General features: G+C 43.1%; 1 protein-coding gene across 2 annotated transcripts; it reads left to right on the forward strand.

Moving 5' to 3' along the window:
- The first annotated feature begins 499 nt into the window (after nucleotides 1-499).
- Nucleotides 500-1,544, forward strand: LOC121531361 (protein tyrosine phosphatase domain-containing protein 1-like). 2 transcript variants are annotated; one of them, XM_041836598.1, is made up of 4 exons: nucleotides 500-705; nucleotides 838-918; nucleotides 1,012-1,130; nucleotides 1,285-1,544. In XM_041836598.1, the coding sequence occupies exons 1-4, from the start codon at nucleotides 512-514 to the stop codon at nucleotides 1,437-1,439; spliced, it is 549 nt and encodes a 182-aa protein (XP_041692532.1). In that variant the 5' UTR covers nucleotides 500-511; the 3' UTR covers nucleotides 1,440-1,544. The 2 variants fall into 2 exon arrangements, with proteins under 2 accessions (XP_041692532.1, XP_041692533.1); XM_041836599.1 differs by having other exon boundaries at nucleotides 1,259-1,348.
- Nucleotides 1,545-22,051: the final 20,507 nt, after the last annotated feature.

Raw genomic sequence — 22,051 nt, forward strand, 5'->3', positions numbered from 1 at the left:
TGGTTGAACCTTTCTCCTACAATTTCCGCGGCCCTGCGGTAATCGAATTAACATAATTAAAAAATCCCCATCAAAATCTGTCTGTTTAAGCTAGAGATAACAGTTTGCATTGGCTGCGTCTCAATCCACCACATCCGCCGATATCGCCCTTCCGCATCTGTAGTGAAAGGTGGCAAGGCTAGAGCGATGTTTGTCAGACCATAAGACATCCCGAAAAGCGGTCTTCTCACAAAAAAGTCTAAAGCGTCCGAACTGTTTGGCCTACAACTATTGTGGAACGATGAGACTCTCACGAACACGATGGTGTTCTCCGTTTTGCTCTACGACCCCCACAAGCGTCTTGGGACTCGTCTGAAGTCGGTATAGCCTCTTCTGCCAACTTCTGTCTGTCGTATCCGAACAGTTTGGGCTACACATTAATATGTTAGCTTAGTAGAACCCCCCCCTTCCCCCGGCTTAGACAGGGCTTAGACTCTAGAGGGTTAAACTGACTCTGTGAACTACCTCCGCTATGGTACATGTTGTCTACTATGTCCATGGTGCCGGTGCCACGGCTAGCCTACTCCCAGGTCAGAGAGAACCTGGTGAAGCCATCCCATCCAAGATCATCTGCCTCTTGGCCTCTGGAGGACTGGACTGCCGCTACGAAGGACCAGCCTGCTGGATGCCCAGCCAACAAACTGTACAGGGACTCTACTCACACTGGTGAGGGGGGTGGGGGTGGGGGTGGGGGTGAAGGAGAGAGGGAGGAAGGGAAGGAGAGAAAGAGATAGGGGAGGGAGAGAGAGAGAAAGAGAGAGGATTGGGAGTTCTATATTCACTGTGTTCTGTTTTCAGGGTGACTGATGACATTGTGGCTATGGCGAGACCCTCCTCTCACATCATCAAGAAATACAGCATCATAGAGCAGTTCCAATGGTAAATTGTCATGTATGTGTGCATGCATGCCTGCGCGTGTGCGCAAGTTTCCACCCTCTGTCTCCTCTAACTGATCCTGTTCTATCTGACCAGGCTGAACATCAAGTCCATCATCAACATGCTTTCGCCTGGGGAGCATGCTCACTGTGGCCCTCCTCTGGAGCCAGACACTGGATTCACCTACTTCCTACAAACCTTTATGGAGACTGGTAGTAAGTAAGACTATACTGTATTGATACCAATCTCTAATACACATACAATTAGGATAGTCTCTGTGGCCTTATGTAAATTAATTATGTGTTTATGTCTTTCCTTCCCTGTGTGGGTACTTGTGTTGTAGCCTTTTTTTCTATTTTGGCATGCCAGACTTTGGTGTGTCGTCTGTCGTGGGGATGATGGATGGAGTGAAGGTGATAGCCTACGGCATGAAAGAGGGGAAGGTGGCTGTGCACTGTCTCGCAGGCTTGGAGAGGACAGGTGTTGGAATTTTATGGTATGATAATATGGTTCTCAGTCCATAAATAGTCTGTTTATATTGTTTAGCTCATTTAGAATATACATTTGTATTTGTATTTATTAAGGATCCCCATTAGCTTCCTGGGGCTTCCTGGGGTCCATCAACATTAAGGCAGTTATATACAATTTAAAATATTACATGACATTACATTTCATAAAACTTTACCCAATACATTTGGTGTGTTCCTTCAGGTCACTACTCCACTATCACATATTTACAATAGAACATCCATGTGTACGTATGTGTAGACTGTGTGTCTTATCATGTGTTTATACAACGGGTGGGTCTAAACCTGAAAGCTGATTGGTTAAAACCACATTCCAGCCGGTGTCTATTCCACAAGTTACCACCGGCTAAATCTATGACATTAAAATGCATATTTACTCTGTTCCATCTGACTGTGCAATCCACTGTCTCATCAGTCCAGCCAGGGAATTTATAAACTTGATCTCCACTATAAAAAGCATCTAGACATTATCTCACATTTCTTTTAGACTAACATTTCATTTTCAACAGCGGAGATTTGGATAAACCTTGCTTTCTGTCTCTCTGACATTTGCAACATTGTTTCAATATTCAAATTCGATCTCCAGCTGTCCCATTGTAATGAACGTGTCGGGAGTCGGGACGAGACAGACAGGCAGGCAGCATTTGTCAGCCAGTAGAATTTAATGAAATGTACATTGAAAAATGGTAAAACAAGGTAAAAAATGCAGCTAGTTTGCAGTCTTTCCAGCTTCAGTTTGAAGTGAATGTGTTAGCTGTGTTGTTGGTTAGCTCCTCTGAACAACAGTGTCCTGACGATAGAGCACATTGTCTATGCCAGGCGAAATCACACCTCATTAGCTCATTGTTATGGATACATCCAAATAAATGTCACTAGAAAACAGCTTAAACAAATGCAAATGCAGCTCCTGTTGTTATTCTGGCTGCACTGTTTGACGTCACTGTAAGTTAGCCGTAGTTGTCTAGCTAGCAAGCAAGGGATAAGAATGTTGCCAGCCAGTATGGCAATGGAACATTTAGAACGAACGACTGGGTCGCGTCCATAGATACAGAACAAAAAGACTGAACGACTGGGTCACGTCTCTGGCAACCGAACCGATAGAACGAACGACCAGCCGGCTTGGGTAGCAACCCTAGATTTGTGTCGGGACTATATCTTGTGAAAGGATGAAACAGTATGAATAAATACATCAAAATAAAAACAAATATGAAAATCTGTCAATCATTATTTGAATATGTTGGTAACCCGTTGTATAAAAGTGATAATGCCCTCGAAACCAGTGTTTGAAGAATATATTGGCACCGTTTGTCGACTTCATCACGGGCCTAACAACACCCGTGCCAACATATCCTACAAACACCGGCTTCTCTGGCATTATCACTTAAATGTGTGTCTGTGCCTGTGTGTCGCTTCACAGTCCCCGCTGTTCCAGAAGGTGTATTTTTATCTGTTTTTTAAATCTGATTCTACTGCTTGTGTCAATTACCTGATGTGGAATAGAGTTCCATTTAGCCATGGCTCTATGTATTACTGTGCGCCTCCATAGTCTGTTCTTGACTTGTGAAGAGACCTTTGGTGGCATGTCTTGTGGGGTATGCATGGGTGTCCGAGCTGTGTGCTAGTAGTTTAAAACAGACACCTCGGTGCATTCAGAATGTCAATACTTAGTGATGAAGTCAATCTCTCCTCCACTTTGAGCCATTAAATGTTTACATGCATATTATTCATGTTAGCTCTCCTTGTACATTTAGGACTAACTTATTCCTTGCCACCCATTCTGAAACGAACCCCAGCTCTTTGTTAAGTGTTGCAGTGATTTCACTCGCTGCAGTAGCTGACGTGTATAATGTTGAGGCATACATAGACACACTGGGTTTACTCAAGGCCAGTGGCATGTCATTAGTAAAGATTGAAAAAAGTAAGGGGCCTAGACAGCTGCCCTGGGGAATTCGTGATTCTACCTGGATTATGTTGGAGAGGCTTCCATTAAACAACACCCTATGTGTTCTGTTAGACAGGTAACTATTTATCCACAATATAGCAGGGGGTGTATAGCCATAACACATACGTTTTTCCATCAGCAGACTATGATCGATAATGTCAAAAGCCACACTGAAGTCAAACAAAACAGCTCCCACAATCTTTTTATCATCAATTTCTCTCAGCCAATCATCAGTCATTGTGTAAATGCCATGCTTGTTGAATGTCCTTCCCTTTAAGCATGCTGAAAGTCTGTTGTCAATTTGTTTACAGTAAAATAGCATTGTATCTGGTCAAACACAATTGTTTACAAAAGTTTACTAAGGGTTGGTAACAGGCTGATTGGTCGGCTATTTGAGCCAGTAATGGGGCCTTTACTATTCTTGGGTAGCGGAATTACTTTTGCTTCTCTCCAGGCTTGAGGGCAAACACTTTCTGGTAGGCTTAGATAGAATATATGGCAAATAGGAGTGGCAATATCGTCAGCTAATTTACTCAGTAATTTTCCATCCAAGTTGTCAGACCCCGGTGGCTTGTCATTGTTGATAGACAACAATAATTTTTCACTTCTTCCACACTCACTTTACGGAATTCCAAATTACAATTTTCATTTAAGGTGCTCCAAAGCTTTTTATCTTTTATCTTTGTTTCATAGTATAGTTTCTTCTTCTTTTTATTCAGTTTAGTCACATGATTTCTCAATTTGCAGTACCAACCGGTCGTGCAGCCAGACTTATTTGCCAATCCTTTTGCCTCATCCCTCTCAACCATACCATTTTTCAATTCCTCATCAATCCACAGGGATTTAACAGTTTTTACAGTCATTTGCTTGATGGGTCCATGCTTATTAGTAACTGGAATAAGCAATTTCATAAATGTGTCAAGTGCAGCGTCTGGTTGCTCCTCATTACACACCACAGACAACACATATTATTTACATCAACAACATAGGAATCAGTACAAAACCTTTTGTTTGACCTCTTATACACTATATTAGGCCCAGCCTTTGGAACTTTGGTTTTCCTAGATATGGCTACTATATTGTGAGCACTACATCTAATAGATTTGGATACTGCTTTAAAGCAAATTTCTGCAGCATTAGTAAAGATTTGATCAATACATGTTGATGATTTCATTCCTGTGCTGTTTGTAACTACCCTAGTAGTGAACCAGGTTGCAGGCACTAGTTAAAGTTTGAAGCTTTTTCTTGAGTGGACAGCTTGATGAAAGCCAGTCAATATTTAAATCACCCAGAAAATATACCTCTCTGTTGATATCACATACATTATCAAGCATTTCACACATGTTATCCAGATCCTGACTGTTAGCACTTGGTGGTCTATAGCAGCTTCCCACCAGAATGGGATTTAGGTGAGACAGATTAACCTGTAGCCATATTACTTCAACAGTATTTAACATGAGATCCTCTCTAAGCTTTACAGGAATGTAGTTCTGAATATAAACGACAACACCTCCACCTATGGCATTTCTGTATTTTCTGTAGATGTTATAACCATGTATTGCTACCACTGTATCATCAAAGGTATTATCTAAGTGAGTTTCAGAGATTGTCAGAATATCAAGGTTGTCTGTTGCTAGCAAATTATAAATTTCATGATCCTTGTTTCTTAAGCTACATATGTTAACGTGGGCTATTTTTAACACTTTTCTGGGATTCTTGATTGTTTTCATTGCTTTACTGGAAAGCTTAGCAGAAGTAGACATGCTCATGTTATTTACGTTAGTGCAGGGTGCGCTGCACACAGTGGACTTCCTACTAGGGCAGACATTTCTCACCATCGAACTGCCCAATACAACAGCAGGAGAAGGGGATGGAGAAATCCGGCCATCCTACCCCTCACACAATTCATTGAACCTTTCACAGGCCCACGAGAAGCAGGATAGCATACAACCGCTGCCTCCGGCGATAGGTTCAGACCTCTCACAGCAGGCAGTGCCCCGTCAGATCTGGAGAAAGGGAAAGGAGCCGAACTCGATGACGGAGCCGCTGCTGGAGTCAGCGTAGTTGGAGTCAGCACAGCCGTCGCAGACACAGGCAATCCCAGCAATGAAGGCACAGGTAGATCAGGCACCAGTGCGGCGAAGCTATTCCTTGTGTCAATCTGCTCCGAATCTCTTGCAGACACTCCAGTCTGCTTCACAGCATGCCGCTGCCTTCGGTTTCCACAAGTTGTGACATGGGACCAACGCTGATTGGAACAATAAACACAGCTTTTACAGCGCTGGAAACGTTTGTTAGCTATTCCAGGTGAAGCAGGCTCCATTGCAACCTAGCTAGCTAGCTGGCTAGTGGGTAGCAGGTGTTGACACAAACAGTTATGAACAAAATCAAAATAAAGCAAAATAAAACTTCAGAAATAACAGGTCGAACCAACAGGTTAAGGCACAGGAGATATTCAAGTTCATGACGCAAGTTAAAAACAGTACTGGAACAACCATTTCTGACGCAAGTTAAAAACAGTACTGGAACAACCATTTCAGTAACGGGTGCAATAAAGCCAGTTTACAGATTTGATTAGTTTAGAATAATGTATGTTATTTATCTTTGTGTAGCATAAGATTAATGAATTGATTAATTAATCAATGAATGAACATGCAAAAACACAGATATTGAAACAAACAATTCAAATTCAAAAAATTGAACTGCAGTAGAGCATGCTGGGAAATATGATAATAGTGGGCATAGTTTTCCAGACCAGCAAAATTCTGATTACTTGGGAGTCAACCTCACTTGATTTGAACTCACAACCTTTCATTTGTCAGCAACCTGATTTGTGCAAAATGTGTAGAATTTCAGGACATTTGCTTAAAAACTGTAAACATTTCTCTCCACCCTATGGCAAAATGTGTAGAATTGCAGGAAATTAGCTGTAAAACTGCAATTATTTCTCCCTACCCCATGGCAAAATGAGTAGAATTGCATGACATTTGTTATAAAATTGCTAAATCTTCTCTCTGCCACATGGCAAAATGTGTAGAATTAATGCAAACTTGCTTTAAAAATGCAAAATTGTATCTACAGTTGAAGTCGGAAGTTTAGATACACTTAGGTTGGAGTCATTAAAACTTGTTTTCAACCACTCCACAAATGTCTTGTTAACAAACTATCGTTTTGGCAAGTCGGTTAGGACATCTACTTTGTGCATGACACAAGTAATTTTTCCAACAATTGTTTACAGACAGATTATTTCACTTATAATTCACTGTATCACAATTCCAGTGGGTCAGAAGTACACTAAGTTGACTGTGCCTTTAAACAGCTTGGAAAATTCCAGAAAATGATGTCATGGCTTTAGAAGCTTCTGATAGGCTAAAATTACATCATTTGAGTCAATTGGAGATGTACCTGTGGATGTATTTCAAGGCCTACCTTCAAACTCAGTGCCTCTTTGCTTGACATCATGGGGAAATCAAAAGAAATCAGCCAAGACCTCTGAAAATAAATTGTAGACCTCCACAAGTCTGGTTCATCCTTGGGAGCAATTTCCAAACGCCTGAAGGTACCACGTTCATCTGTACAAACAATAGTACGCAAGTATAAACACCATGGGACCACGCAGCCGTCATACTGCTCAGGAAGGAGACGCGTTCTGTCTCCTAGAGATTAATGTACTTTGGTGCGAAAAGTGCAAATCAATCCCAGAACAACAGCAAAGGACCTTGTGAAGATGCTGGAGGAAACAGGTAAAAAAGTATCTATATCCACAGTAAAACGAGTCCTATATCAACATAACCTGAAAGGCCGCTCAGCAAGGAAGAAGCCACTGCTCCAAAACCGCCATTAAAAAAGCAAGACTACGGTTTGCAACTGCACATGGGGGGTGGCAGCATCATGCTGTGGGGGTGCTTTGCTGCAGGAGGGACTGGTGCACTTCACAAAATAGATGACATCATGAGGAAGGAAAATTATGTGGATATATTGAAGCAACATCTCAAGACATCTGTCAGGAAGTTAAAGCTTGGTCGCAAATGGGTCTTCCAACTGGACAATGAACCCAAGCATACTTCCAAAGATGTGGCAAAATGGCTTAAGGACAACAAAGTCAAGGTATTGGTGTGGCCATCACAAAGCCCTGACCTCAATCCTATAGAAAATTTGTGAGCAGAACTGAAAAAGCGTGTGTGAGCAAGGAGGCCTACAAACCTGACTCCGTTACACCAGCTCTGTCAGGAGGAATGGGCCAAAATTCATCCAACTTATTTTGGGAAGCGTGTGGAAGGCTACCCAAAACGTTTGACCCAAGTTAAACAATTTAAAGGCAATGCTACAAAATACTAATTGAGTGTATGTAAACTTCTGACCCACTGGGAATGTGATGAAATAAATAAAAGCTGAAATAAATCACTCTCTACTATTATTCTGACATTTCACATTCTTAAAATAAAGTGGTGATCCTAACTGACCTAAGACAGGGAATGTTTACTAGGATTAATTATCAGGAATTGTGAAAAACTGAGTTTAAATGTATTTGGCTAAGGTGTATGTAAACATCCGACTTCAACTGTAGCTAATTATAAAGACAGAGTGTGTCCCCTGTAGCTCAGTTGGTAGAGCATGGCACTTGCAACACCAGGGTTGTGGGTTCGTTTCTCACGGGGGGGTAGTATGAAAAATGTATGCACTCACTAACTGTAAGTCGCTCTGGATAAGAGCCTCTGCTAAATGACTAAAAATGTTTAAAAAATGTACCGAATGGTGAAAACTTAGTGATCGAGAGTGTGGTACCGAGTGGTACACAAGGAGGGAGCCAGAGTCAGGAGATGGCTCTTGATTGATTATACTGTTATGTATGAGGTAATGCATTAGGAAAGTCTTAAAATGTATATGGTTGAGAATGGGTTATGGATCTGCTATGTTTAGACCATATCTAAGTATTGATTGATATGTTTTGGAATAAACAGAGCAGATCCAGGTGGTGGCTCTGTTATTTTTTACATGAGAAAGTTTGGTTTGGCCACCATTGTATCCAAACTAAATAAATATAGGAGGAGAAGTCAGATTTCGCCACTAGCATAAATTAAGAGAGTGGGCGGAGCGGTCAAAATATGAAAGTTTGGAGACAATGGTGGAGAAACTGAACTGGGAGGGTTTTAAGCTAAAAGTATGTAAAACGAGCAAGAATGGACATTGTATATAAACTGAGGGCCGAGTGTTGTGAGTTAGTTGCTGTGCAGACCAGCTTGCCTTTTGTTGCTCTATGTAATAAAGTATATCTTGATTCTACAAAAACTCTGGAAGAACTTTGATTTTTAATAAGTATAGTGATAATTATCCACAACATAATTGGCACCCCAGACGGGACTGGAAAGAGACCATTGGGGTACTGCGCCATCTGAGAAAGTTTGGACAAATCACACACACAAATTCAGTGGCCACTGTTAATAGAGGTAAGCGATGTTCTTACTTTTCACATAGAAATTGTGTGATTCGATCAAGCTGAATCTGAGGGTCAGGTACGGGAGGGGTCTCTCCAGTATTAAGGACTAAATTTAGGAAGAGTACAGAGTTTTTGTTGGAATGAGAAATAAGCATGCATGCAATGTTTTTGATTGTTGAATATTGTTGGTAATTACAAATAAGTTAAATCCTGTGGTACCGCTCTGGAGAGCTAAAATTAGCACTCCAGAGGGCTGAACGGCAGGTGGCTAGCCAAGAGTTAAATCCTCTGGTACCGCTTTGGAGAGCTAAAATTTGCACTCCAGAGGGCTTAACAGGCAGGTGGCTAGCCAAGAGTGCCTAAGGTAACCGCTCTAACGTGGATTTCATTGTTAGAGGCTGCTCGGGTAGGTGATGCATCATCCTGTGGTGGTGATGCAATAATTAGACAGGGCCAATCGGGTAAAAGAGTAGGTCATCCTGATAGGTGACACCATAAATTGGAAGTAGTGCTAGTCATCCAGAGTAGGTGAACGGGTGTGAAATAGCCACTAGGGCTTCAAAATATAGAGAAAGTGTTAAAATAGAGTAGGTCTGCTCATCTCGTGTGGGTGAATGGTTTGCTTGAGCGGCTGTGATTCATTCAATTGTGATTAAGTTGTATGTTTCATCTGTCTCATTCAGGTTGCTCATTTGGTCAGCTTGATCAATTTGTTTGGTTTGATTGTTTTGTCTGACTCGTTTTGTACAAGACTGGTTTGTTGGACCTGCTTGGGTTTGCGAAAGCAACCCTTTCATCCTTGTCCACTGGTCTGACTCAATTCATGCATTCAATCTGTCGAATTCACACAGTTGTTCATCTGATGTATTTGTTCAATTCGTCTGATTCATTTGTTCGTCCTGCTGGTCATTCTGTCTGATTCATTTAAGCATGAGTGGCTGCTTATCTGTGTGAGTGATCGGACAATAATAAGAAATCCTGCAAATAATAGCCTTTTCTGTGTTGCGGGAGTGTCAGGAAAGGGACTATATTTGAGGTTGCTTGAAGCTTCTCTGTCTGGTGGAGAAAGGGTGTGCCCAATCTTGCATTAGGAAGGGAAGAATAAATGGTATGTGGATATTCATTGACCAACTGAGTGTGAAAAATCACATTACCAGGAGGGGTAGGATAAATCCTGTTGGAGAAACAGATCATGTGTACCGGTGTGGTTGTATGACGTCTACACATTGTATTTCGGTCATTATATTTGGAAATGTAGAAGTGATGTAGGATTATGGTAAAATTGATCATAGTAAAATGATAAATGTGATAGGGTTAACATTCCAAATTTGGGCCCTTTTATAGAATAAAATATTCCTATAGGTTATACAAATAGTGATTAAGCGTGTTTGAGAACAACATTGTGTGAATGTGATATGAGAATGGTATAAATGTGGAAAATGAGTCGCACTCTGAAGTTTGAATGATGAGATATAAAGGTGTGTATGATAATTCTATATAAGTTTGGATAATATTATTTTGATATAATGATATCTGGGGGTTTCGTACAACACTGCCTGTCATAGAATATTGTAAGATCAGTGAATAGTGACCAGTCTATAAGATTCTGGGAGGATTCTGCACATAAATTAACTTTTTGGAAGTTTCTATTGCAAGAGTATTAATTACACACATGTACATTCTCCTGATAACAAATGTACTGAAAAAACCCAATGTAAACCTGATAAACAAAATATTTGAAATATCGTTAAATAATATCTGAGGTAAAGGGGACGTAAAGGGAAAGAGACACTCACTTAACTGGGGTTGAATGACCTCTGACCTCTGTTCTGACTTTCTGGTGAGGCCTGATCACCCTCACTAGAAAGCTAGAGACATTGTGTGAGATTTATATGTAGTATGTAAACACTAATAATAAGGAAGAAGTTTATAATTTAGCAATAGGCCTATGTATGATTCATACTATGAAAAGGACAGAGAAAGAGAACTAGCCCTGAATGAGGGACACCTGTCGCTAATCAATTTTACTATTCCTTCAATGACCTTATGGGATACAATTAAGTTAAGGTGTTATCAAGGGTTATCATTCTAATTGAATTTGTTATTTTGATTTAACAGTCAGTGTTGTTTTTGTTTTTTTGGGGCCTTACCTCTGGCACTAATGAGTTATCGCATGCAAGCTAACAGAATAACGCATCTAACACCGCATGAAATGCTTACGGGTTGACCCATACCAGTGCAGGTGCTTAGGGGACCATATGAGGGTCCGCCTCTAGAGCAAATGGAAAGGGAATTAGAAGGGTATATCAGGCAACTAACTGTCATACATGAAGTTATATACCAACAGGAGAGAAGCAGAGTTCTAAAACCAGAGGCGAATCCACCATGACTAGTGGTCCCGGGGGAGAAGGTCTACGTCAGGATCTTCAGAAGGAAGTGGAACGAACAGAGACATGAGGGACCCTACACCATCATCCAGGCACACCAACTGCTGTAAGGGTCGAGGGGAGCTCGACCTGATATCATCTGAACCACTGCACCAGAGTACCGCATGGAAACCAACGACCGAGAGATGAGAAAGCTGAGGATGCCAAGACCCTAGTGACGGAAGAAGGTCCCGAGCCAAAGGCACCCAACGCCGGCCTGGAGTAGTGGCCCAGAAGTAGATGGTCATCGTAGAGGGAGTCCTGAGCAAAAGGGACCAACGCCGGCCCGGAGTAGAGGCCCAGAAGCAGATGGTCATTATCGGAAGAGAGCCCTGCTTGGCCCTCACAACAATGAGGACCACTTGACTGCCCTTATGGCAACCTAGAATGTCTGTCTGGGGTAGTGGCAGGAGGTGGATGGGCTTGTCATGACTACAAGGACAAGCAACAGCTGAAGCATACTGGACTTGAAGATATTAATCTCCCAGACTTATATCCTGTTCCATATTACTTTAGTGGTGATAAAGAGTCTAAGCATTAATTAAGGGAAGAAGGTGAGGTAACATTTAAATTGATTTTGGTATTGGAACTAGGGGTCCCATATAGGACGCCTGGGGAAAACCTAAAATCCTAAGAAATTAGGTTAGGCCTCTCTCATGTTTTCTCTATGTAGTATATATGCATGTAACATAGGGTTTCCAGTTACAGGTGTCCATGGACATCTCTTTTAATCCCCTAAACAGGCTCTGCTTAGATTCAGAAAATAGTTGTTAGGGAGGTGTCCGAAAGGGAGAGCAAGCATTACCAGACCTTGTAAAACATAAGGGATGATATTACGAAGAATAATATTATAAGGGATTTAGTATTTCATGTATTGCTTATACAAACCGCAAGATAACTGCCTTAAATAGATATTATGGTTAAAACAAAGCCTCATTATTTTAAGTGTTAGGATACTAACACTTACATTGTTTATTTCAGAGTAGAAACATGTATATTGTTAATGTTTGAATAAGTCATGTTTTAAAATATATTTTCATGAATTACTATTTTTATGTTAGTCTCTATATATGTCAGTATTCATATCTTAGTCACTATATATATTTGAAGTGTGGGAGTTATTTAGTCCCAAAGGGGGATGTGTGGGGTATTTTTTCAGTAGACCATACAGAGCCATGGTACTGAATTTGTTCTCGATTTGGGGACTGTGAAAGGACCCCTGGTGGCATGTCTGTTGGGGTAAGTGTGTGTGTCAGAGCTGTGTGTATGTTGACTATGCAAACAATTTGGGATTTTTAACACAATGTTTCTTATAAAAATAAGAAGTGATGCAGTCAGTCTCTCCTCAACTCTTAGCCAAGAGAGACTGGCATGCATAGTATTTATATTAGCCCTCTGATTACAATGAAGAGCAAGACGTGCCGCTCTGTTTTGGGCCAGCAGCAGCTTAACTAGGTATTTCCTTGCAGCACTGGACCACATGACTGGACAATAATCAAAATTAAACTAAACTAGAGCCTGCAGAACTTGCTTTTTGGAGTGTGGTGTCAAAAAAGCAGAGCATCTCTTTATTATGGACAGACCTCTCCCTATCTTTACAACCATTGAATCTGCTGTATATGTTTTGACCATGATAGTTTACAATCTAAGATAACGCCAAGTAATTTAGTCTCCTCAACTTGTTCAACAGCCACACCATTCATTACCAGATTCAGCGGAGGTCTAGATCTTAGGGAATGATTTGTACCAAATACAATGCTCTTAGTTTTAGAGATGTTCAGGACCAGTTTATTAGTGGCCACCCATTTCAAAACAGACTGCAACTCTTTGTTAAGGGTTTCAGTGACTTCATTAGCTGTGGTTGCTGATGCGTATATGGTTGAATCATCAGCATACATGGACACACATGCTTTGTTTAAAGGTTTTGTGATGAATAAGCCATCTGATTCGATTAAAGATGGAGTTGAATTTGTCTTTCTACCCATAATTTCATTTAAAGTTTTGGAGTGATCTTGGCATCATAATGCAGTTTCTTCTTCTTTTTGTTGAGTTTAGTCACATCATTTTGCAGTAAGTCAACCAGTCTGATGTGCAGCCAGACTAATTAGCCACTGTCACGTTCGTTTAATGACGGGTCAGACCAAGGCGCAGCGTGATATGCATACAAGTTTATTTAACACGAATAAACAACCGACAAAACAACAAATGAAACGAAACGTGTCCAAAGGTAGTACAGACAACAAACCTTAACCGGAACAAGATCCCACAACTACACAGTGCCAATAGGCTGCCTAAGTATGATCCCCAATCAGAGACAACGAGCGACAGCTGCTTCTGATTGGGAACCACACCGGCCAACATAGATCTATACATACTAGAATACAACATAGAAGATATACAACAAGGAATATACACACCCTGACTCAACATATACAAGTCCCCTGAGTCAGGACATGACAGCCACTCCTTTTGCCCCATCTCTTTCAACCATAAAGTTTTTTAATTCCTCATCAATCCATGGAGCCTTAACAGTTCTAACAGTCAGTTTCCTAACAGGTGCATGTTTATCAATAATTGGAAGAAGAAATTTCATAAATTAATCAAGTGCAGCATCTGGATGCTCCTTATTAATCACATCAGACCAACAAATATTTTTTACATCATCCACATACAGTGGGGAAAAAAAGTATTTTGTCAGCCACCAATTGTGCAAGTTCTCCCACTTAAAAAGATGAGAGAGGCCTGTAATTTTCATCATAGATCCACGTCAACTATGACAGACAAAATGAGAAAAAAATTCCAGAAAATCACATTGTAGGATTTTTTATGAATTTATTTGCAAATTATGGTGGAAAATAAGTATTCGGTCAATAACAAAAGTTTCTCAATACTTTGTTATATACCCTTTGTGTCACGATCGTCTAATGAGGAGGACCAATGCGCAGCGTTGAAGGTGAACATGACTTTATTAAATTAAAGCCGAAACACGAAAACAACAAACAATGATGAAACGTGAAGTCCTCCGTTACAATGACTGACAAGGAACAAAAACCCACAACACCCACAGGAAACATACAGATTAAATATGGCTCCCAATCAGAGATAACGAGCCGACAGCTGACACTCGTTACCTCCGATTGGGAGTCATTGACCAAACATAGAAATAAACCCAACAGAAATACAAACATAGAAATACACCCAACGAATGAACACACCCTGGCTCAAATTACAGAGTCCCGGAGCCAGAGCGTGACAGTACCCCCCCCTAAAGGCGCGGACTGCGACCGCGCCTCAATACGGGCTAAACAAGGGAGGGCTGGGTGGGCATACCTCCCTCGGCGGTGGCTCTGGCTCTGGCCTTGATCCCCACCTCCTCTCCCACCCCCCAAAGTACCCCTGGTCCTGTCTAGCCCCGCTGGCCGGAGCCGGACTGACGACACGCGCCCCCTGGCTTGGGTGCGTGGAGGACGAACGGGCCTTACCAGGCTGACGACGCGCACCACTGCCTTGGCGCGGGGAGCAGGAATGGGCCGGACCGGGCTGACGAGCGCACCCCTGACTTGGTGCGGAGAGCGGAACCGGGCCGGACAGGGCTGACGACACGCACCACAGACTTGGTGCGGGGAGCAGGAACGGGCCGGACAGGGCTGGCCGAAACGCACCACAGACTTGGTGCGGGGAGCAGGACTGGGCCGGACAGGGCTGACGAAGCGCACCACAGACCTGGTGCGGGGAGCAGGAACGGGCAGAGCCGGGCTGACGAGACGCACCACAGACTTGATGCGGGGAGCAGGGACAGGCCGGGCTGAACTGGCGACGCGCACCACAGACCTGGTGCGGAGAGCAGGAACGGGCAGAGCCGGGCTGACGAGACGCACCACAGACTTGATGCGGGGAGCAGGAATGGGCCGGACTGGACTGACGACGCACACCACTGGCTTGGTGCGGGAAGCTTGGATGGGCCGGACTGTACTGGGGACACACACCACTGGCCCTACACCGGGATCTGGAACGGGCCGGACCGGACTGGCAACACACGCCAGTACCTCTCGCCGTGCCTCTACTTCCTCCATCCCCTCTTTGACCAGTGGCCCCCGTAACCCGGCGGCCTTCTCCGGCAACCCACTGGACCGCTCTATCGCGGCCTCCTGCTGGTCCGCCGTCGTGAGCCCCCCCCTAAAAAATTTCGGGGCGTCTCTCCTACCCGTGGCCCAGGTCTCCATGTCCCTCGCCAGCTTCTCGCCCTTCTGCCATAATGTCAAGCCCCTCTCTTCCTCACTCGGCTTGACCCAGTCCAGGAGGCGAAGGAGATCTGTGAGGGATCTCCCCGGCGATGGCTCCTGGACACGCTGCTTGGTCCCTTCTTGGTGGGTTTTTCTGTCACGATCGTCTAATGAGGAGGACCAATGCGCAGCGTTGAAGGTGAACATGACTTTATTAAATTAAAGCCGAAACACGAAAACAACAAACAATGACGAAACGTGAAGTCCTCCGTTACAATGACTGACAAGGAACAAAAACCCACAACACCCACAGGAAACATACAGATTAAATATGGCTCCCAATCAGAGATAACGAGCCGACAGCTGACACTCGTTACCTCCGATTGGGAGTCATTGACCAAACATAGAAATAAACCCAACAGAAATACAAACATAGAAATACACCCAACGAATGAACACACCCTGGCTCAAATTACAGAGTCCCGGAGCCAGAGCGTGACACTTTGTTGGCAATGACACAGGTCAAACGTTTTCTGTAAGTCTTCACAAGGTTTTCACACACTGTTGCTGGTATTTCGGCCCATTCCTCCATGTAGATCTCCTCTAGAGCAGTGATGTTTTGAGGCTGTCGCTGGGCAACACAGACTTTCAACTCCCTCCAAAGATTTTCTATGGGGTTGAGATTTGGAGACTGGCTAGGCCACTCCAGGACCTTGAAATGCTTCTTACGAAGCCACTCCTTCGTTGCCCGGGCGGTGTGTTTGGGATCATTGTCATGCTGAAAGACCCAGCCACGTTTCATCTTCAATGCCCTTGCTGATGGAAGGAGGTTTTCACTCAAAATCTCACGATACATGGCCCCATTCATTCTTTCCTTTACACGGATCAGTCGTCCTGGTCCCTTTGCAGAAAAACAGCCCCAAAGCATGATGTTTCCACCCCCATGCTTCACAGTAGGTATGGTGTTCTTTGGATGCAACTCAGCATTCTTTGTCCTCTAAACACGACGAGTTGAGTTTTTACCAAAAAGTTATATTTTGGTTTCATCTGACCATATGACATTCTCCCAATCCTCTTCTGGATCATCCAAATGCACTCTAGCAAACTTCAGACGGGCCTGGACATGTACTGGCTTAAGCAGGGGGACACGTCTGCACTGCAGGATTTGAGTTCCTGGCGGCGTAGTGTGTTACTGATGGTAGGCTTTGTTACTTTGGTCCCAGCTCTCTGCAGGTCATTCACTAGGTCCCCCCGGTGGTTCTGGGATTTTTGCTCACTGTTCTTGTGATCATTTTGACCCCATGGGGTGAGATCTTGCGTGGAGCCCCAGATCGAGGGAGATTATCAGTGGTCTTGTATGTCTTCCATTTCCTAATAATTGCTCCCACAGTTGATTTCTTCAAACCAAGCTGCTTACCTATTGCAGATTCAGTCTTCCCAGCCTGGTGCAGGTCTACCATTTTGTTTCTGGTGTCCTTTGACAGCTCTTTGGTCTTGGCCATAGTGGAGTTTGGAGTGTGACTGTTTGAGGTTGTGGACAGGTGTCTTTTATACTGATAACAAGTTCAAACAGGTGCCATTAATACAGGTAACGAGTGGAGGACAGAGGAGCCTCTTAAAGAAGAAGTTACAGGTCTGTGAGAGCCAGAAATATTGCTTGTTTGTAGGTGACCAAATACTTATTTTCCACCATAATTTGCAAATAAATTCATTAATAATCCTACAATGTGATTTTCTGGAAATATAATTCTCAATTTGTCTGTCATAGTTGATGTGTACCTATGATGAAAATTACAGGCCTCTCTCATCTTTTTAAGTGGGAGAACTTGCACAATTGGTGGCTGACTAAATACTTTTTCCCCCACTGTATGAGTCACAGTAAAATCTTTTGTATGATCTCTTATACACAATTTTAGGCCCAGCTGTTGGAACTTTGGCTTTCCTGGATATAGCCACTATATTGCGATCACTGCATCCAATGGGTACGGATACAGCTTTAGAACAAAGTTCTACAGTATTAGTAAAAATGTGATCGATACATGTGGATGATCTTGTTCCTGTAGTGTTTGTAAACACCCTGGTAGTTTGATTAATAACCTGAACCAGATTACAGGCACTGGTTACAGTAAGAAGCTTCCTCTTGAGCGGACAGCTTGATGAAAACCAGTCAATATTCAGGTCCCCAAGAAAGTAGACCTCTCTGTTTACATCACATACACTATCAAGCATTTCACACATATTATTTAGATACTGTTCGCAATTGGTGGCCTATAGCAACACCCCAAAAGAAAAGGCTTTAGATGTGGCAAGTGAACCTGCAACCAAAACACTTCAATAACACTTGACATAAGATCTTCTCTAAGCATTACAGGGATATGGCTCTGAATATATACTGCAACATCTCCCCCATGAGCATTTCTGTCTCTTCTATAGATGTTATATTATTGTATTGCTACTGCTGTATCATCAAATGAATGATCTAAGTGAGTCTCAGAAATGGCTAATATATGAATGTTATCTGAACCTTATTTCTAAGGTTAATATATTAATATGGCCTATTTTCAGCCCTTTCCTGGGTATCTTATCAGAGATAGACATAATGCTGGAAAGAGCAAACAAAGCAAGATAAATAAATATACATTCAGCAGTCCATTAATCAATTGGTGTGTGTGTGTGCTGCGGGGTTGAAGCTACGAACCCATAGGCTTGGCTCTCTCATCCCTTCCAGGCTTCTGGGAGGGAGGGTGGCCAATGAGCCTGTCATAGCGGATGTAAGCAATGTCCGCATGCACTCTGGCAGCTTTCATGGCTGGGATAAGTTCTTTCATCTTCTGGCGCACAGCTTCAGGATAGTCCTCGTTGAGAAAGATATACGTTCCTCTCAAGTTCTTGGCTCTTTCCAGAACAGCTGGGCCTGTCACCTGGGCCGGTGGTGGGTTTTCCAGTCCTGTGGGCGCGCTCCATCTTCAATTTCTCAGAGATAATTTCCCTCACTTTGTCCTCAGACTCCATCCAGGTCTCATGTGGAGATTCTGCAATTCCTTCCACAACCATGTTGTTACGCCTTGATTGTCCCTCGAGATTCACAGACAGAGCTGATGTCCTCTCTCTGTTTCAACTCATCGAGCTGACCCTAGGAGAACTGCAAACTGTTCTTTAGGTCCTGTACCTCTCTGGTCAGGTCGTCCATTATTTTATTAGTCGAATCCACCAGTATTTGGACAAAGCACTTGAAGCTATTTTCTTGTTGTTGCAACAACTGCTTGTAGAACTATTTTTGTTCATTTAAAATATCCTTCACGTGTGATAGAGAGACACCACTGTCCTTGACAACGATACTCCCGCCGGCTTTGGTCTTTGTCATGGTAGCTAGCAACGTAGGTTATGCTGTTACTCCTCGCAGTTCCAGACAGGGCAGGTCACAGGGAATATTGAAAACAACAAACAGCAGGGATCTAGACATCCACAAACCCGTGAAAATCTGCGGTCCCAGCCACAATGACTAACCATGTCGTGGGCTGCGTTCAAGCCCTCAAGAAAATCCTGTTGCTTGATATGCAGCTAGCTAAATAGCTCCTCAGACCCGTCCTTGGTCGGCAGAATCACTGGACAGAGACCGAGCTCTTCTTCGTTCCGTGTTCAACAGGAAGTGACGTATGAGGGCCCACTCTCTCTCTTAATCCACCCCTCTCTTCAGTCCCTCATGGGTTCTTGCATCTGTTTCTTAAAGCTATCTGTGTTCATGATGATCATCAACTAGGTGGTGTACCTGCTGTGTGGCCGGCGATCTAACAGCCCTGGCCTTGAACCTGCCTGCCTCTCCAGAGGTGCAGCTGGAGAGGGGGGCAGAATTGCGGGCCTTGAGCAGGGCTGTGAGGGAGATCCTGGTGGCCAAGTAGTACCTGCCCCTTCTCCGGGAGGGCCACAGGGGGTCTAGATCTGTGTCCTCCTGGGACGAACCAGAGGGGTTTCTGGAGAGGAAGAGACAGGTGCTGCTGGATAAATGCAGCAACTCAGACCTCAGCAAGATCACTGTAAAACAGGGAAGGGTTCATTAAGATAAGGGTTAGGGGTTACAGGTGGTACATAGCTCACTCTATACACACTTGAACATTAGTTTAGGAAAATCTGCTTTGGCATTTGGATGAAGTATTAACTTGCACAGGAAACATTCAGAGCCTTGATATTAACCACTGCTTTATTTTCTTCCAGGATCTTGAGTTGGGCTGCACTGCACTAGCTTGGATTGGGAGAGACTGGTCTGGGTTAGAGCAGATTAGATCTGACCTGAGACCTATGAGTCCAGTCCTGACCACTCCTACAAAACTCTGTTCCATCCCTGATGAATCAACTTCCCAGTAGGCAGTGGGGTGACCAGCAGTAACTGTTCTAAGAGGTCAAAGTGCCACGCCAAGAGCGCGCCAGCACATCACAAATTCAACTCTTACATTGAGGTGAGCATCAGAATGTGTTACTGAGGCCATGGGGGCATATTAGTAAAAGTGTACCTTTTTTTCTATTTGAAGCACAAATCTTAGTACACTATTTCCTGTGCTCTGCAGTTACGTAGAAGTCTGGACAGGCCTGGGCAGTGGCTCGGGCAGTTGCCAAGGCGATGGCAGAACTAAACCACCCCTGGAGATACTGTTCTACATAGCAGTATTATTGTATTTATTTAGGCTATGTTGTTGGTGTAACTGCATTGGAGCTGTCTAATCGGTGAAAGGCTGCTCTTGTTGTCATTGTCACAAAACCACATCCGTCCTTAAATCCCACCCGCGTTAGCAGTTCAGAACAAGAAAGTGTGTAGGCTATATAGAAATAGAGACACTCAAATTGAAAATCATTAAACAAAATAACAAGGCTTGATATCAGCCTAATCGAGATGTAGATTACAACTTGCAACAAGGCTGCATAGGATTTATAGTACTAATGCGACCCGGTGCATCCAATGGCAATGTCCGTGATAGGTATAATGCAGGGAGTCGCTTGGTGAATTGACAACTCCAACACAGTTACACCAACGACATCGCCTAAATAAAAACAATAAGACTGCTATGCAGTTGTCGGTTATTGCGGGTTAAGGCATATTTGATTGAATCTAGCCCTATGTCAGGAAGTTACTAAGCTCCTAAAGCTTGTTCCTGGATCTCAAAATTTGGGCCCTCCAGAATTGACTATAATGTAATAGAATTTACCCAAACTATGATATGAACATATGGGAATGGGATACCTTAATCTATTAATGGGCTGCCTACCTGTAACTGGAATCCTGACTGCACTCTGCTCTGTCTCCCCTCTGTCTCTCTGTGTTGACTGACAGGTGAGGCAGGTAGCCTAGCGGTTCGAGCGTTAGGCCAGTAACCAAAAACTTGCTCGTTTGAATCCAGAGCTGCTCTTGAGCAAGGCACTTAACCCTAGTTACATACATAAAGAAATGTGTGAGTAAGATATGACTAAAATGTCACACCCTCAGTTAAACTAATAATGTATGACTATTAGTAGACTAGAGCATAGAGAGTTAATCAAATGTGTTTATGTAAGATGCATATTTGCCCAGCAACAGAGTATTTGTGTCTTGTAATTTGGCAAGCAGAAGTGCAAAACGATTGAAACCAATAACAGGAGACCGGTTCCAAAAACAGATGACCCCACACAGGGAAGGGGAGTGAAAGGCTTGTAGAATATTGTGAAAACAGCGATAACTATATATGGGAATAGAGAAGAAATGCAGCCTGCCCGAGCAAGGAGTAGGCTATGATAAGAACATGTGTGTGTGTGTGTGTATGTGTGTGTGTGTGTGTGTGTGTGTGTGTATGTGTGTATGTGTGTGTGTGTGTGTGGCCTGATGGTCAGGAGAGCAGAGGATAACCACATGAGCTTAACCCAGGTGTGAGTTTACAACATGTGTACAGTGGAAAAATACAGCCCGCCTAAAGCGGGGTGGGATTTTTCCTCTGACGTATGGGTATAAAAAGATTGTACGCCCATTTTGGGACAGAGCGCTCTCTGAATAAACATACTGACCATTGCAGAAAGGGGTCTTTGTTTAATTTATTATTTAAACTAGGGATTTAAACCTCTGGGAATTATTCAAAGATTTAAGAAGTAGTTGACTTCAACCATTGAGATAACTACATTCTCGTGACACATACTTAGCTCTCTACTGTAGACCTTGCTGGAGAAACTCAAGATAAGAGGGATCCAATAAAGAACCACAATCTGACTAGCGTGGAACCCCATATTATCGGCATATTCAACAGCGTTTAAGAAATATATTACCTTCAAGAGTGTTATCTTGTGATCAATGGGTTGAATAAATATATATATTATATTTTAGACATTTATTTTTTAGTACAAATAAATAATTTCATATGAACACAAACAAAATAAACAATTAAATCTCGACCTCCATCCCTATATTGTCACAAAAATCACAATAAAAATCCAGCTCCACCGCTACCTCTGGATACCACTGCACACACCTGCAGTGGAACCAGTGCTGGCAGAAGTCACAGCACACCCATGGCACCTCGGATCTACACTCCTGAGGGGAGCTTGCAGGCGGATCATGCTCCCCG

This window comes from Coregonus clupeaformis, chromosome 19 (genome assembly GCF_020615455.1).
Source record: "Coregonus clupeaformis isolate EN_2021a chromosome 19, ASM2061545v1, whole genome shotgun sequence".
NCBI classification, from domain to species: domain Eukaryota; kingdom Metazoa; phylum Chordata; class Actinopteri; order Salmoniformes; family Salmonidae; genus Coregonus; species Coregonus clupeaformis.

What these genes read in the sequence shown, in the direction of transcription:
- LOC121531361 (XM_041836598.1), top strand. Translation starts at nt 512, where the DNA reads ATGGTACATGTTGTCTACTATGTCCATGGTGCCGGTGCCACGGCTAGC. An exon ending in CAGGGACTCTACTCACACTG is followed by an intron (nt 706 to 837) that starts GTGAGGGGGGTG and finishes TTCTGTTTTCAG; the next exon opens with GGTGACTGATGACATTGTGG. An exon ending in ATCATAGAGCAGTTCCAATG is followed by an intron (nt 919 to 1,011) that starts GTAAATTGTCAT and finishes CTATCTGACCAG; the next exon opens with GCTGAACATCAAGTCCATCA.